At 47.7% G+C, this 15,350-nt stretch overlaps 1 protein-coding gene across 8 annotated transcripts in view; it reads left to right on the top strand.

Annotated features, from left to right (window-relative positions):
* Pcbp3 (poly(rC) binding protein 3) overlaps positions 1 to 15,350 on the top strand; it is a 46,411-nt gene that overhangs the window by 21,341 nt on the left and 9,720 nt on the right. For 4 of the 8 annotated variants that reach the window (XM_055607202.1, XM_055607200.1, XM_055607201.1 and 1 more), the window contains exons 9-10: positions 3,054 to 3,128; positions 6,452 to 6,493. In XM_055607202.1, coding sequence (XP_055463177.1) covers positions 3,054 to 3,128; positions 6,452 to 6,493 — 117 coding nt within the window. Of the gene's footprint in view, positions 1 to 3,053; positions 3,198 to 6,451; positions 6,494 to 15,350 lie in introns of all 8 variants that reach the window. The other 4 variants (XM_055607198.1, XM_055607197.1, XM_055607196.1 and 1 more) reach the window with 1 other exon arrangement.

Raw genomic sequence — 15,350 nt, 5'->3', positions numbered from 1 at the left:
CCAGCAGGAGCCAGGCAGGCTGAAGGGATACCCTTGAAAGTGTCTCCTGATGTTAGCCTGTGGCCATCATCTTGTCTGGCTGTAAGTGGGGGGCGGGGGTGGACAAATCACGGGGTTTTGGCCTTGGCAGTGGCAGGTGTGGGGAAGTCCCCTGCCTCTCAGGCCATCCAGCACAGCAGGCCTATAGGTCTGCAGATGTCAAGAGAACTACTGTGCTGTCCTCAGGGTGGGACTCGGGATAGACCCAAAGAAAGAGAAAGAGGTGGGAACAGAGGGGTAAGACAGAAGAAAGGAGGAGCCGCGGGACAAGGACATCAGTCAAGGATGGAGGATCCACAGGAGCTTCTGCACTTGCGCCCGTCCCTCAAGCTTCTTCTGCAAGTAAGACCATTTGAAGCGTGCTGACCTCTGCCCTCCCACAGTCCAAGCTGAGGCCACTGCCACATCTCCACAGAACACGACTGAGCAGCTGCTGTGTCGTCTTTTCTGTGACATTATGCTCAAACCTCACACTTAACTCTTTTTTTTTTTAATGTTTGCATAGTCTTAGTTTCCTCAAGCGTATTTTGTGAAGTTAAAGATGTTTTTCAAAATGTCATTCTTGTGCAGTTTTCCACACATACTGGTCAGGGTGATGGGATGGTTCCATCACAGGAGCCCAGCAGCTGGGGGTCATCACTAAGGACTTGCTTCTCCTGGTACTGTCATCTGCCCCAAGCAGGGCAAAACACATGATCAGCTCAGTGGCACCCTTGGGGTGACAGTCTTCAGGAGCCAGCAGCCCCCTTCTCAGGACACAATATGTGTCCTCGTCAGAAGCTCCAAGCGGACTTCTGGGCTAATAGTAGTGGGCAAATACCTGGGGCTGTGTGTCAGAACTCACATCTCTAGATGGTATGAGGTATGAAAGAAGCCATGGCCTTGCACATTGTGGCGGTCAGCAGTGGAGGCTGACCTATCAGGGACACCCCACTCTCATTTGCATGAAGCAGTTTGCGAAAGCTGAAGGGTGTGGTCTCCTTCACCAGGAAGGAAGACATCATCTTGAAAAGAGCCTCACTTCTGCCTGAAAAACAGCAAGAAAAAAGCAAAAGATGGATCCAAGACCCTGTTTTTCAAAGGCCTTTCAAGCTTGCTAGAGCGCTATACCTTTTGTATCCCCACAATCACAAAAAGCCCCACCCTCAGGAGATGTACTTGGGTGAGGCCTGCAAAGAAAGCAAGTGTTGCCATTATGGACTTCTTGCCTCCCAACTCTGGTGCCTCATGCGCCTGTGAGGAGTAGCCAGCGGGCCTTGCCTACCCAGGGGATGTTGAAGGTGTGGCCCAGAAGGTCACTTTTCTGTGGGTAGCTAAAAATGAAACTGGCCCTTCTGAGTGGGCACAGGGAGCCCCTGTGTTAGGAGGGAAGCAGCCTGGAGCCCAGGCGAAGGTGACCCTAGGATCTGGAGCACTTGGCAGGAAAAATGGAGCAGCTACAGTAGGTGCTGGACACAGTAGAGCACCTGCATAACCTTGTACCAAAGGTGCCCCAGCAAACAAGGTTTACACAGAGGCTCTACTGTAGGCTTTTTTTTTTTTTTTTTTTTTTTTTTTTTTTTTTTTTTTTTTTTTTTTGTTTTTTTTTTTTTTTTTTTTTTTTTTTTTTTTTTTTTTTTTTTTTTTTAAGGGCCACAGCAATGGGAATATGGGCATTTCTTTCAAGGGCCAGCTCAGACAGTGTCTTTTGCCCATTGCTGTCAGCTCCAGAGTAAGGAATATTCCAAGGGCACACCCTCAGTGGGCTCCTGGAGGCTGTGGCCACTGTCCTTGCAGAGACAGCCTGTGCTAAAGTTACTCGTTGCTGTAACAGAAACCCGATAAAAGTGACTTACATGCGGGACACTTTATCATGGCTTATACTGTGGGGAGGGGGGTTGTTAGCGACCATCGTGGCAGGAGCGGCATGGTGGCAGGAGCAGAGGACACCCGGGCATGCTGCAGCTGCAGTCAGGAGGCCGAGAATAATGGCTGCTAGTGCACAGCTTACTTTCTCCTTTTTATCCAGCCCAGGACTCCAGCCCACAGAATGGTGTTCCCCAGGCATGCTCAGAAGCTAACCTAATGTAGATAATCACCACAGGCATGCCATCCCCAGAGGCTCATCTCCTAGGCTAGCCTGTCAAGTTGTGAATGTTAATCCTCCTTGATCTGCCACATAGCCAAGAGCTCCAGACTTTCTGCCATGCTGGCTTCAGCTAGTGTCTGGAGCTGGAGGAGGTGGAGCAACCTCTGACCAGCGCGGAGAGGATAAGGTGGGACTTGTTGGCACCCGAGGACAGCACTCATCTGAGGGGAGAAGCCTGAGTTCTGGATCCAAGGGTTATCAAGGAAAACTGTAGCAGACTTCATCACGGTGGAATCCCATTTGGGCCTCTGCAAGCTACCTGGTTTCTCACTGGTGAAATGGAATGATTCTAAGGTGTTCTAATCGGCCACCTCTGTAGGCCAAGCGGAACTTGGGTTGCTACACGTCAGTTCCCAATGTGAGTTGTGCTCAAGACTGGCTTTTCCCAGGGACTCAAGACTGTGTTTTATCAAAGGATGCAAGCTCATCCTCTGCAGTCTCTGCCATATCTACCATCAGGTCCCTATGGGACCACACCAGGAGGGAAGGGTGGTGTGGTACACAAAGCTAATGGGAGTCAGCAGCTAACAAGCAGGCGGTCCAACTACATCAGCTCTCCTGTGGAACCCCACTCCTGCCTGGCTGGCCACAGGGTCTATTCAGGATAAGTAGCAAACAGTGCGAGCTTGAGAGAAGCAATGCCCACCCCAAGGAAGAAGGCAGTGAAGATGTAGAGTTCGTCCTGCCTCAGTGTGCTGAGGACAGACTCATCACCTTTTTATGTCCCTGGATGCTCCTCCCCTCACTGTTGTGGCCTGTGGAGCCTTGGCTGGCCACATCTGGAGGGGTGGGGGGGTCCCACAGAGGGGTGGGTGTGGGAAGGCAGCCCAAGGCCAACAGCAAAGCTGTTCTAACCGCTCTCTCCCTCTCCTGTCCCTTTTCCTAGTCCCCACCGAAAGGTGCCACCATTCCCTACCGCCCAAAGCCCGCCTCCACCCCTGTCATTTTTGCAGGTGGTCAGGTAAGAGCCGACCCGCTCGCGGCCTCCACTGCCAACCTCAGCCTTTTACTGCAGCACCCGCCGCTGCCCGTTAGTGCACTCAGGTTTTCTCGCCTTCTCACGTGCACGTCTCCCACCCTGCGATGGACACAGAGCTCTCTGGCTCACACCAGGCGGAGGGTGGGAGGGGCTTGGGGAGGCATGACTGCAACTCACAGCTATATCCCGGAGACACATTGCCCAGCGAGATCCCTGAGTGAGACAGGAGAGACACACAGACCCATGCAGATTTAGGTGCTGCCTAGCAACGCCTGGCAGACCTTCTTTGAAGATTTGCTGGGCACTTAGGTAGTGGACAGAAACATCCTGGGTGATTATGGCTTGGGTTTGAATCCTCTAGAGCTACATCTGAGACTCGGGGAGTGGCAGGCACATCCCTGTGAGGAGATGGATGGCCTCAGGCTAGCCCATGTTCCCCTGTGGCTGGGATCCACCCCTGGCTACCCCCTTGCCTTACTGGGTAGACATCCTCACAGGCAGAGCTCACATTCACAAACCTCATCCTTGAGTTGGTGACCAGCATCTGTCTCCTAGAGCAGGGGGTTGGAAGGTAGAGGGGAAAAGAGCTTGTGTCTGGAGCAGCCCTGGCCAGAAAGGACAGGGACTGGAGAAGGCCCCAATCCGGCTTCCTTACATGCTCACTGAAACTCAGATAACCCCCGTTAGATCCACAAGACCCGACCCCAAAAATGACTTCAACATGGACAGCCAGGGGTCTGTCCAGAAGAGCTCTGTGTCCTGTCGGCCGCGATGTGTGTCTTTGTTCAAGGGAGAGTTAAGTCAGAGACTCCCCATAGGCGACACAGCTGGCAGAGTAGACACAAGGTTTTGCTGTATTATTCAAAAAGAAAGGCATAGAGAGCGTTTCCTCTAGTCTTCCTCCACAGCATGAAGGGAATGAGAGCAGCATGCGTAGCATGTGTGGGGTCAGACCTGTTGCCCTGACTCCCTCCCTACTCCCCTAGTTTACACATGCGCAGTCTGCTGGCTCAGGTCTGCCCCACTGCTGGCAGAGTCCTGTGCCCAGATGTAGCACGGGACACATCCCACTGTACAGCAGACTTGCCAGCCTTACAGCCTTTGGCTCAGGGCAGTACCTTGGACCTTGCTGATGTCAGAGATATGGTCACACAGCCACACTGCCAAGCCCATCAGAGCTCTTCATTTTTCTCCCCAGATTCATGGCTAGCTGACAGGTCAATAACCAGGGTGAACTATATTTCTCTGTCAAATCCACGATAGCCCCAAATAATGAAATACAGGATTTCATTCAGAAGGCCTCCATGCAAATGAATGTGGACCCTGCACTACATGGCATGGGGAAACAGCCCCAATTCCGAGGGCAGAGCCATTACAGGTAGGATCATGGCCAGGGTCACCAGGCCCCATCCATCCGTAGAACAGACAGTAGTACCCCCTACTGTAGTCACAGCAGTGGCAGTCACTCTGCTGTTATGTGTCAGCCGTGACAGTGTTAGCCTTTTAAGCCCATCACCATTCCCTTGTAAGAGTTTGGTCTGGCCTTGATGGCCTTGGCTATGCAGAGGGGACACACTTATATGAGAGTCATCCTGCAAGGAGACAACCTAGTAAGAAAGCCAGAATGCACACCCAAAAGTGAAGATGTTAATTAGCTCTGGGTAGGTCCCCTCCAGAATGCCACCCCCATGTGTCTCAGACGTGGGGAAGACTCTGCAAGAGACCACCTAGGTATCTGACACTTTAGGTGGAAGAGATGAAGAGGCGTAGAATCCTCAGCAACTGATGACGCTGCAGCCTTGGCAAAGCTGGCACCTCCTCAGGTAGAACTTGCTGAGAAAGGTGACACGAGTGGAAAGGGAGTGAAAGATGTTAGACGCTAGCAAAGGCTGAGTCCTGCAGTTCAGCTCAGACATAGGGCTGGGAGAGAGCAGCAGGCCTCAAAGGTCCTAATGGCCTTGCTGAGATGATAGCATGAGACCTTTCCTCAGGTGATGCCTCCTTGGGTTACACCTGGGACGTCATCCCTGACAGCAGTTTTCCAAAAGCTAAGATTGCATCCAGCCCCACTCCTTAGGGAGCAATCACCTGTCTTTTTCTCCATGGAACTGCTGAATCTGATAGGATTATTTTTTCTTCCTCTGCCAGCACAGCCAGGTCATCCCACAAACAGACTTAATTTTGCTGGAACTGTGTCTATTTAAGAGCTGGCCTATGGCCAGGTTCCTGTTAGGGTGTCTCCTGGCTTTGAGCTCCTGCATATGGTTGTGATTTTAAAACAAATGAGCAAACAAACAAAAACATCTTAGCATGAAAGAAAGAGAGAGAGAGAGAAAGGAAGGAAGGAAGGAAGGAAAGAAAGAAAGTAAGTGTGGGAGGTCTGGGTCCACAGCAGTGACACGTGATCCCATGGGGGAACTCTTTCAGATGCCCAGAGACCTCAAAGATGGTCACGAGTCTAGATGAGCCAGGTGATGGAAGCCATGTCCTTACTTCTGTGCCTCCAGCAGGCTGGAATGGCACTGCCTAGAAGCCAGACAGTTGTCTGTCGTCTTGCTCTCCCTTGACTGTGTTGTTTGTTTGTTGTCTGAGTTGCCAAAGGGCATCATAGCTGAGGGGAAACTGTTGAGGGCTCCAACCTCTGGGGTGTCAGAGGGGGGGGCTGGGTAGGAGGAGCCCGCAGGGCAGATAGTTGCTGTGGCTGGCACAGTCACAGATTTGAAGCAAGGGAAATGGTGGAAGTAAATGAGTCTTGGGGATACCACAATGGCCTTCAGAGAAGGGTGTTCCTCATTTGAAGAGACTCCACATAAGATTTGGTAAGAAGAACAAATTAGGTCAGTCCTATGACTGATTTTGACCCATTTGTTAATACAGCTTTTGCAAAACTTGTTCTGGTCACCTTTAAAACATTTGTTTTCATTTAAATGTCTTGGGGGCTAAGTCTCTCCTCAAAGTATTTGCACTGATGTCTGATAATCAGTGCTTCTCCTAATGGGGGGTGAAACGGGTCATCTGTAGGTTTACGATTTTAGGAAGGTTTGAGGAAATCAGGGTTAGAAACAGCAGCTGGCTATGGTAGGGGGAGGAGGCAGTTTCCTAGGACTCACCTGCTGTAATTAAGACCACCCCCCCATCTTAAGCAAACAGGAGCAGGCGGGTAGAGATACGCACTGATGGAGAAGACTGTCCCCAGAAGGTTCTTACCACACTAGGGCACGCTAGGCTGGCTCACCAGTGGCTGACAAGCTGAGGTCCTGCCACATCCCAAGCTGACTGTCTGTCTCTTTCACTCTCTTCTGCAGGCCTACACCATCCAGGGACAGTACGCCATCCCCCACCCAGATGTGAGTTTTCACTCTGCCTCTCCTCTCTCCTCCTCTTCATTACTGTGTACCTTCCTGCATGCTGCTGTTAATTGCTACTAATATTAATATTACACAATAATATTAATCGATTTTCTCCGTGTCTCTGACGTCTGTTGTATCCATCTGACCTTGGATAACGTTTTAACCTCTTGGCACTAGTTCTTGCTTGTGTTGAGGACTTGGCCTGATGTCAAATTGCTACCATCCAGGGCTTCCCTCCCGCACACGGGCTAGCTTTTGACCTGTGTCCTGCCTACCCCCACCATGTGGGTGCTACATGCTTGCCTGGCAGTGTGGCTCACCACCTGTGGCCAGCATGGGCAAGGCACTTTCTGGGCAAGTAAGTTAGGTGTCACTGCCAGAACCATTCCCTTAAGGTGTCCTTTTAAAAAGGCATTAAATATGCCTAGGGAAGCAAACTTGCCCTTGGAGAGCCCAAACTTAAGCATGGATTCTACCCATGCACAAAGGCCTAAGTGCTAAGAGCCAAAAGGGGGTGGGGGACTTTCACTGCTTCTATAGACAGTAAGATGCCAACCGTGGAAGTGGACTCCTGGGTCAGCCCTAAGCCTCTCTAGCTGGACCTAGCACCTATTCTTTGGCCTCGGTCTATCCAGACATCTCCTGTGGCATGATGGTATGATTGTATGATTGTATTGGAGAATTAAAAGACTCCCAAAGGGGGCCTGTGGGGATCAGAGGGAGAGTCTTCGTCTGCCTGGTGACTCACCTCCAGTGGAGAGCTGAGTATGAAAGGAAGAAGAGGTGATGCTTGGAGTAATGGTGACACTGAGCCCGTAGCAGCAGCCATGAGAGAAGGTCATCCTTCAGGGGCTTTAGAGATGCTAGTAGGTAGGGCTATTCTAGGAGATGCTGGGGAAGATGAGCAGCATGAGGAGAACGGTGTCCAGCCTCGTAGTGTTGGGAACTGAACCTGGGACCTCAAGCATGTTAGTCCAGTACTCTACTGCATAATGATATTCCAGCCTGTGCTACCCTTCTCAACCTGGGTTGAACATTTGCTGGGGTCAGCAGCTACCCCTCACGTGTGCACTGCTCGGTGCCCTGAGACATGCTAACACTATCCGGCAGGGGAACCAGTCATGCTGCCATTCTGCAGACCTTGGCTTTTAAGTGGGATGGGAAATAGATGTGTATCAGGGTAAGATTTGTAGGCAGGGCACAGGGGAGGGGGACTTAAGAATTAACTAAATAAGTATATAAAATATGGATTAACTGTTGTTACATGAAAATTCTGGTAGTGGAAACTACATGCTGCTATTTTTTTTCCCTTTTGATAAAAGACTACACAGGTAGGAAAATCCATGCCCAGGCACAGCCATCCCCACAAGGCCATGTTTGATGGTTCTTGGTTGTAGACTGGCTGGGACTGCTCTGTGTGAATTCATAGCATCTCGCTCTCAGACCATCACAGCAGATATATCTGCTCTGGCTATTTAGATGCTGAGGCTGTGGGCCTCCAGGCAACTACCTAGCGCATTCACCCTGACCAGACTGTACCACTGTGGCTTGACTCATCCTGCCCTCAGTTGCCAACGCTAAGTGGAAGAGGAGCCTATGTACTCATTACAGGCAAGGCCAACCACTGTGGGGCTGATAGAATTGAGTGAAGGGGACCGGGAAGGGCCAGAAAATAATTTCCAGAATGGCCCAGGCTTCCTGTGATGTTGGGGCAGGCATTTCTACCCATGTAGGAATATACATGTGCCGATGCAGACTTGGAGGCCAGACTGTTGGGATTCAGTGATGCTCTGGAACTCAAAGCACAGCACTAGTACCCTGGTGGAAGGCTGTTGGTGAACTAGATTAAGGATTATCAGTATTTAACCCAGCAAAGGCAGGCATTTAAGGAATAACTGGAGGGTGTCTTGTGGGTTTTCTGTAGCTCAGGAACCTGAAGCTCTCAGTGTCCCTTGGGCAATGTTGTAGACAGTGGAACTGGTGGAGCCTATTTAAGGTCTGCCTGATTTACAGACCAGCGAGGCATGCATGCGAGAGAGAGACTGATTTTTCGGGCTGATTTCTGTGTCAGTGTGGTACTGTCTCCTTTCTCATATAGTTCTCAGGATCACTTACTGGGTCATTCACAGGTTATCCCAGCTTAATTCAAGCTAATTTACAACTGTTGTTGTTACCCCCTGTGTACTATGAGGTTTGATGTATGCTGTGGTTTGGATGAATATATCCTTTTGACATCATATATTCAAACATCTTTGAAGTTCTGCCTCATGAGTAGATTAATGCACCTACAAAGCATTTGGGGAACTGAATTTGGGAACTTTTATTTCTTCCACCATGTGAGGACATAGCATTTCAGGTGCCATTCTGGAAAATGAGGTGGCCCCTTACCAGACACAGAATTTTTTGGCACCTTGATCATAGATATCCAGCTTCCATGCTTGGGAGCAGCAAATTCATGGTGTTGACAAATTGCCCCCTTCTAAGGATCTTGCTTGAACAGCAAGAATAAACCTTGGCTATTTGTCATGAAATGGCTTTTCCTATGGGAGTTATTCTATTTTCTATAGCAAGAATATGTGATTTGTGAGCAAAAAGTAGAACTTCTATAAGTACCTTTCTTTCACATACAAAATTGAAGACTTCAGATAATCCTCATGAAAGAAAAATGAAATGACTATCCAGTGACATGGGTAATAAGGACCAGGATGCCTTTTATCTAAGCCAATTGCTTGGGAGGATTTTTTTTTAAACTTGAATTTTTTTTAGAATGCAAATATAGCTAGTAGAAAATATTACTTAAATATGAAGTTTATCTCAGCTACAGCAACAGTTAACATTTAGCTCTTTAATTACTTACCTGAATATGCAGGCCCACAAATCAGACATGGAAACTCTCAGGAGATTCACCCCTTAGATCTGAATATTCTTTATCCAGAAAAGAACGTGCACCTTTTCCAGACCCCAGATTAGGCAATGCTTGACAGTGACTCTTGTTTAGAAAGTATCTACCGACCAACCCTCAGCCTTCTCTAGTACCTACATGCCACCTCCCATAGATTTACTCAGGATTCTGGGTACTCTCTGAGCTCTCAGGACTCCAAGACATACTCCTGAACTACAGAAACCATGAGGGGCCATGCCTAGCATAGTCCAGTCCAGTTCTCTGTACCGAGAAGCCTTACGAGATGTCCGTGTGCCTTTACACCCAGTTCTCTCAGATGGCCACTCAGCAGCCTTGGGTATCTGCACGCATTCATGTCCATTTCTCTAGAATTGCCACTCAGCAGCTTTGAAAAATGTCCATCATAGACCTTCTGTATCCAATTCTCTGTTCTGCCTCTGTAGCCTTCCTTCCTTGGAAAGCATCTAGGCACCTTTGCATCCTATAAGCATCCATCAAGTGTGGTTTCAGAAATAAGAAAGGGAAACAGCGCCACGTCCTGGCATCCAGGAGTGATGCAGAAGGCACACAGAGCCTAGACAGACAAGTGGGCAGTGGAGTGGTGGACCGCTTGGTCCCTCACGTCTATGTGTCTGTCACTCCTTGAATCAGTGTAGTTACACCAAGAAGGAATTAGTTTCCTCTGGAAGAAATCACAGATGGTCTCAGTGTTCATGGAGCCATGTCCTGATGAAGCCATTCTGAGTTGAGAGTATCCTAAGTTGAAAAATGTCCAGCTACCCCTAACATACTGAGCATTCTGGGTAGGCACTGCTGCACCAAATGTCTGTGGCTTACCCTGCGACTGAAGCTGTGTTGGGAAGCTGCGGTTCATTGCTGCTACCCAACGTAGGGGATGATGGGTCGTCTGTTTGTAGTTCATAAAAGGATCAAAATGCTCAGTACAGTTTCTGTTGATGCGCAAGAGCATCCCAAGTCAGGACTGTCTATAGTGAATATCAAAGCTACCTTCACAGGCATGAATCTCTTACCTCATCTTCAGCCTCCAAGTCACTCCCTTTCTTAGCATCCCCATTATTTAGAGGAGTACTGAAAGCAAGCAAATACGGAAACGACAGTACCGTGATGTTGACAGAGAATATGGCTCTGTACTCTCAACCTGGCTCTACCATCTCACCTGGGCCCTGTGCTCTTAGTCTACCTCTCCTGCTCTAACCTGCACCTTATACCAGCCTGTGATATGGGCCACAGGGCCATCAGTTTCACATCCCGGGAGAGGATACTCTTAAGGATCCCCTTGACAGGAATCTCTGAGAGTGAGTGGGAGAGCTGCCATTCCAATGTGTCTGCAGCAACCACTAAGGACCCTGGGGATGTAAAACTTCTTGGCCTGGTAAGATGTTTGTTCTTCAGTTAGTACATCTTGAAATCGTAGAGGTATGAGAAGATGTGTAGCCTGGATGCTGCACTGGAAATGCCCTTCATCCTGGCATTTGAGGTGATACACCTTCTGAGCTAGATTGCCATTGTGGTGAACAGAGGTTGGTGATCCCAGACACTGCAGAATGTTTCATGGCTACCTAGTGTGTTTCACCTCCTCCTTGTTCAATAACTCCTAGAACCCCCATGGCAGTGGGTGAGGATGCCCTTCCCACTGACAGTGAGAATGGAAAGAGCTAAAAGCACTCCATGGCCATCAGCTGCCACCAAGCTGTATTCTCATCCTGGAACCAGGCTGTTCAATGTTGTGTTGTGTTGTGTTGTGTTGTGTTGTGTTGTGTTGTGTTTGGCGCTACCTGCTGGTAGGGAGGGCAAGTACAGTGTGCCTCACAAAACTGAGGGTCCAGGTAGCCTTCTGTTGGCTGAAGTTCAGCCTTTTCTTCCTCTCCCTCGGCTCCTTGGTGGGTCTTTCACTGCTGAGCCAACCAGTGGCTTGGCTCTGGCCCACCTTCAGCCTTACAAGCCCCTGCTTATTTCCATTTGAAAAGCCCATGAAGCACGCTTAAGGAGAGTGGACCCATTCTGTGCATCTCATTAGAGCCCAGAAGACAGCAGGATAGAGGGGCGCCATGAGGGACGCCCTGGAAAGTCTCTGAAATTAGTAAGAGAAGCCACCCATCACAGTTAGTTAGCTATCCCAGCAAGTTCCAGAGTGGTAAACAAAAACAGCTCCATTGTAGACATATCAAAATAAAACTACACAATAACATCAAAGACCAAAGTCAAGTCCCAGAGAGGACTGAAAGAGTAAGAACTTAACAGGAACAACAGGGAGCAATACAGTCGGCTTCTCACCAAAATCTGGCAACCAAAGATGGTGGCACGGTAACAGAAAGTGATGGTGTCCTACAAGCCTGACTCAAGCAGCTCTTTGAAGGAAGGACTTCACTATAGCCATTCGTAGACAAACACCTAGAACCATCAGGGCCACAGCAAACAGCCTTCTAACATATGCTATTCAGGAAAAAGAAAAATATCTCAGGAGGAAGGCTGGAATTGTGGAAGGAATGGCAAGCAAAGAATATTGTGGACGTTTGAGAAACAAAAATTAGCGTTACTATTGTTAGTGCTTTCTAATTGATAAGATTCACGTAACAATTAAACTGTAGAAATATGATAGCATATATGAGGATGTAGCACAGTGGTAGAGTACTTGCTTAGCATATACAAGGCCCAGACACAACCCCCAGTACTGGGGAGTACAAGGAGATAAGCATATATAAGGTTAGGATGTGGACGAAAGGAATTAAAACATTAGGTGGGTCACTGTAACAGTCCATGAGACTCTAGTGACTAAGAGGGTAAAGGTAGGGGATTTAAAACTTAAATGCCTATGTCAACTTAAAATTTTATCGTGATCACTAGCAGAAAAGTAGTTCGTTGCATAACACTGGTGGTAGAGAAGAAAATGGATGAGAAGAAAGTATTTCAAACATTGAAAAGTGAGGGAAAAAAATCCCTAGAAAAGTGGAACGATTAAAAAGGTATCAAATAAGATAGCAGAAAATAAAAGAACTAAAATGTTCCAGTTAAAAAATAAAACAAAGGCCGTCAGATTATATCTATAAATATATTAATGTGTAATATTAATATATATTAATGTTGAATATATTAAAGCTAAACAGATAAGCAAACTATAAAACTGGGGAAATTTCACTTATCTTCTTTCAGGAGACACACCTGAAGCATGAGGAGCCCCATAGTTGAAGGGTGGAGAGAGAGATGCTAGCAAAATACCAACCAAAGAAACCCGGAGAGATTGCTGGACACCTGTAAGGGGTCTCAGCGTATTTCCCTCTCAGTGACAGGTCAGAGTGTATGCTACTAAGATGGTTGCTGTGCCTGGTACAACTGGAGAATTCCTGGAAACGTTTGCAAAATTGGAGCACATACCCAGCTGTGAAGCCGATTTCAGAATTTGGGATCATATAGCCCATACTCCTAGTGCAGGGGACCTAGTCTGAAATTAATCAAGAAGGGTGGCTTTGAAAGAAACTGCCTTTAGAACTCAAGGAGAGAGAGGCAAGCAAGTCTCTGTTACTTCAAGGCCAGGCTGGTCTCCACAGTGAGTTCCAGGCCAACTACAAAGTGAGACCACATCCAAAACAAAACAAGCAAACAAGCAAAAAACTGCCTTTGTTGTCCAGTACCCTGGAGGCAGGCAGATCCTTAAGTTCAAGACCACCAGCCTAGTCTATAGAGGGAGTTCCAGGACAGCCAGGGCTATAAAAAGAAACCCTGTCTCGAAACCAAGCCAAACCAACCAACCAACCAAACACCCTGCCTTTGTTGGAAATTCCAGGCAAAAGATCACACTAAGCAAGAAGATATTTTCTGTTAGTGGATAAAAAACACTAAGCATTGCAAAAGTGCTAGTTCTTCCCACATGGATGTGTAAGTTCAGTGAAAATCCAGACCCCAAGGGCATTTCTGAGGGCATTGTGTTGTTTTAATGTATGAATGAATATGGGCCTAAATCATCAAGGTATCATCCAGGAGAATGATAAAGGATTTGCCCTTGTAAATGCAAAGATTTACTGTAGAGTTAAAATAATGGACACAGTGCAGTTTGGGTCTAAGGAGAAGCTGACAGAGCCTGATTAGACTGTTAATCTCTAGACAGTCCAGGGACTGAGGCCACTAGGGTAACGAGGCCTGTCATGACCAGCTGTCACTGTACTCCCCAGAGAAGGGGCCATCTACAAATGGTGCCCAACGGTGAGTCATCCAACAGCGGTTCTTCATGACAGCCAACATCCTCATGTATCAAGAACTCCACAAGAAGAAAAAGGTCAGGGAAGGGCTTTATAAAGAAAGTACAAGCACAGAGCAGAGTTGGGAGGGTGTTGTCTTCTCTCTGGAGGATCTTTAGTGAGGTCTGTGTAGTGGTGAATCAGCAGCAACTGACCCTGTTTGAAAAGTGGGCAAAAAACTCTACAACTCTTCCCCCCCACCCCCGGCACAATGAGGTATGGATTAATGGATGCATCCGCCTCTGAGTGATGTGTTCACTGCCTTCATTTCCTCATGATCACTGAGCCACAACCTTGAGATACTTGTCTGTGTTTTGCATTCTCAAGCACCCTTGAGTGATAATAGTCATTGAAAGTCCTACAGTGTGACAGTTGCCTCTTTCCCTGTCTGCTTGATCCCCCCCCCCCTTTCCTCTCTTGTTCCCTTCTGTATATCCCTCAATAATTTAGAGAAAAGGGTTTATTTGGCTTACATTTCCAGTCCACAAGCCATCACTGAAGAAAATCAGGACAGGGTCTAAAGTGGAAACCATGGAAGAATGCTGCTTACTGGCTCATACTCAGCTAGCTTTCTTGGATAGCCCAGATAGGACCATCTGCTTAGAGATGGCAGGGCCCTCCCACATAAGTCATCGGTCAAGACAGTCTCTTACAGACATGGCCACAGGCCTGTCTAATCAGGACAGTTTCTCAGTTGATACTCCCTTTTCCCAGATGACTTTAGGTTGTATCAAATTGACAGTAAAAATTAACTAGCACAAACTAATCTTTGTCAACTTGACACGCAAAAATATCTCTTTTAAGCCATAACCTTTCCTTTCTTGTTTGTCCCCAAGATAATATTATAATATGGAATACAGTACAATCTTATGTCCTACAGTTTTTAAATTTTTCAAAAATTTAAAAGTTCAATTTGTTAAGTCCAAAGACTCTGTGGGCTCCTGTAAAATACTTCTTTTGGATTACTTCTTAATCCAAAAGGGAAGAACTGCAATAGAAAAACAATCAGATCAAAACAAAACCAAAATCAGCAGTGAGAAATCTAAATCCTGTAACTCAGTGCCTGGCAACTGGGACTCATTAATGGTCTTTTGAGCTCCTAAGGGTACGGGCAGTCCTACTTCTCCTGTTCTGCTATTCTTACATTGCAGAGCTATCAAAGGCAAAAAATGGAAGTCCTCTCAGCTCTTAATCTTTTAACAGTTGTGGAAAGTGAGTTGCAAAGAGGTAAAGTAGCCTGATGAGAAAGAGCCGTGCCAAGAAGAGGATACTGGCTGAGCACCAGCTCTCCCATGTCCCACCTCAGCATATGCTCACCCACTCTCTCTGTGACGTCACTGCATTTATTTGCTATTGTGGCCATTTTTTTAAGATGAAATCTATTGCAATGGAGAGGTTAGAGTTATAGATCTGCTAGGCTTCTGAACATCAGTCTGGCTATGAGTGGTTCTGTGGTTTACCTATACGCTGCTATTCAGCGGATTCCGAAGCCTACCCCGGGTGGATGAGTACCACCTGTGAGACCAGCAGAGACAAAACCATAGAGCATATGGGCAACTGAAAACTCCCAGTGACTCAGCCCTAGCTGGCACATAGGCAGCATCCCACAAACTGCTGCCATTCACAGATGAGCGAGCAGAGGCCTAGTATCCCCACAGATGAGCGAGCAGAGGCCTGGTGTCCCCACAGATGAGCGAGC

The sequence above is a fragment of the Psammomys obesus genome, unplaced genomic scaffold, assembly GCF_907164565.1.
Source record: "Psammomys obesus unplaced genomic scaffold, mPsaObe1.curated_primary_1811, whole genome shotgun sequence".
Taxonomy (NCBI): Eukaryota; Metazoa; Chordata; class Mammalia; order Rodentia; family Muridae; genus Psammomys; species Psammomys obesus.
Note: the sequence above shows the minus strand (reverse complement) of the source record. Positions and strands in the feature narration are given on the sequence as shown.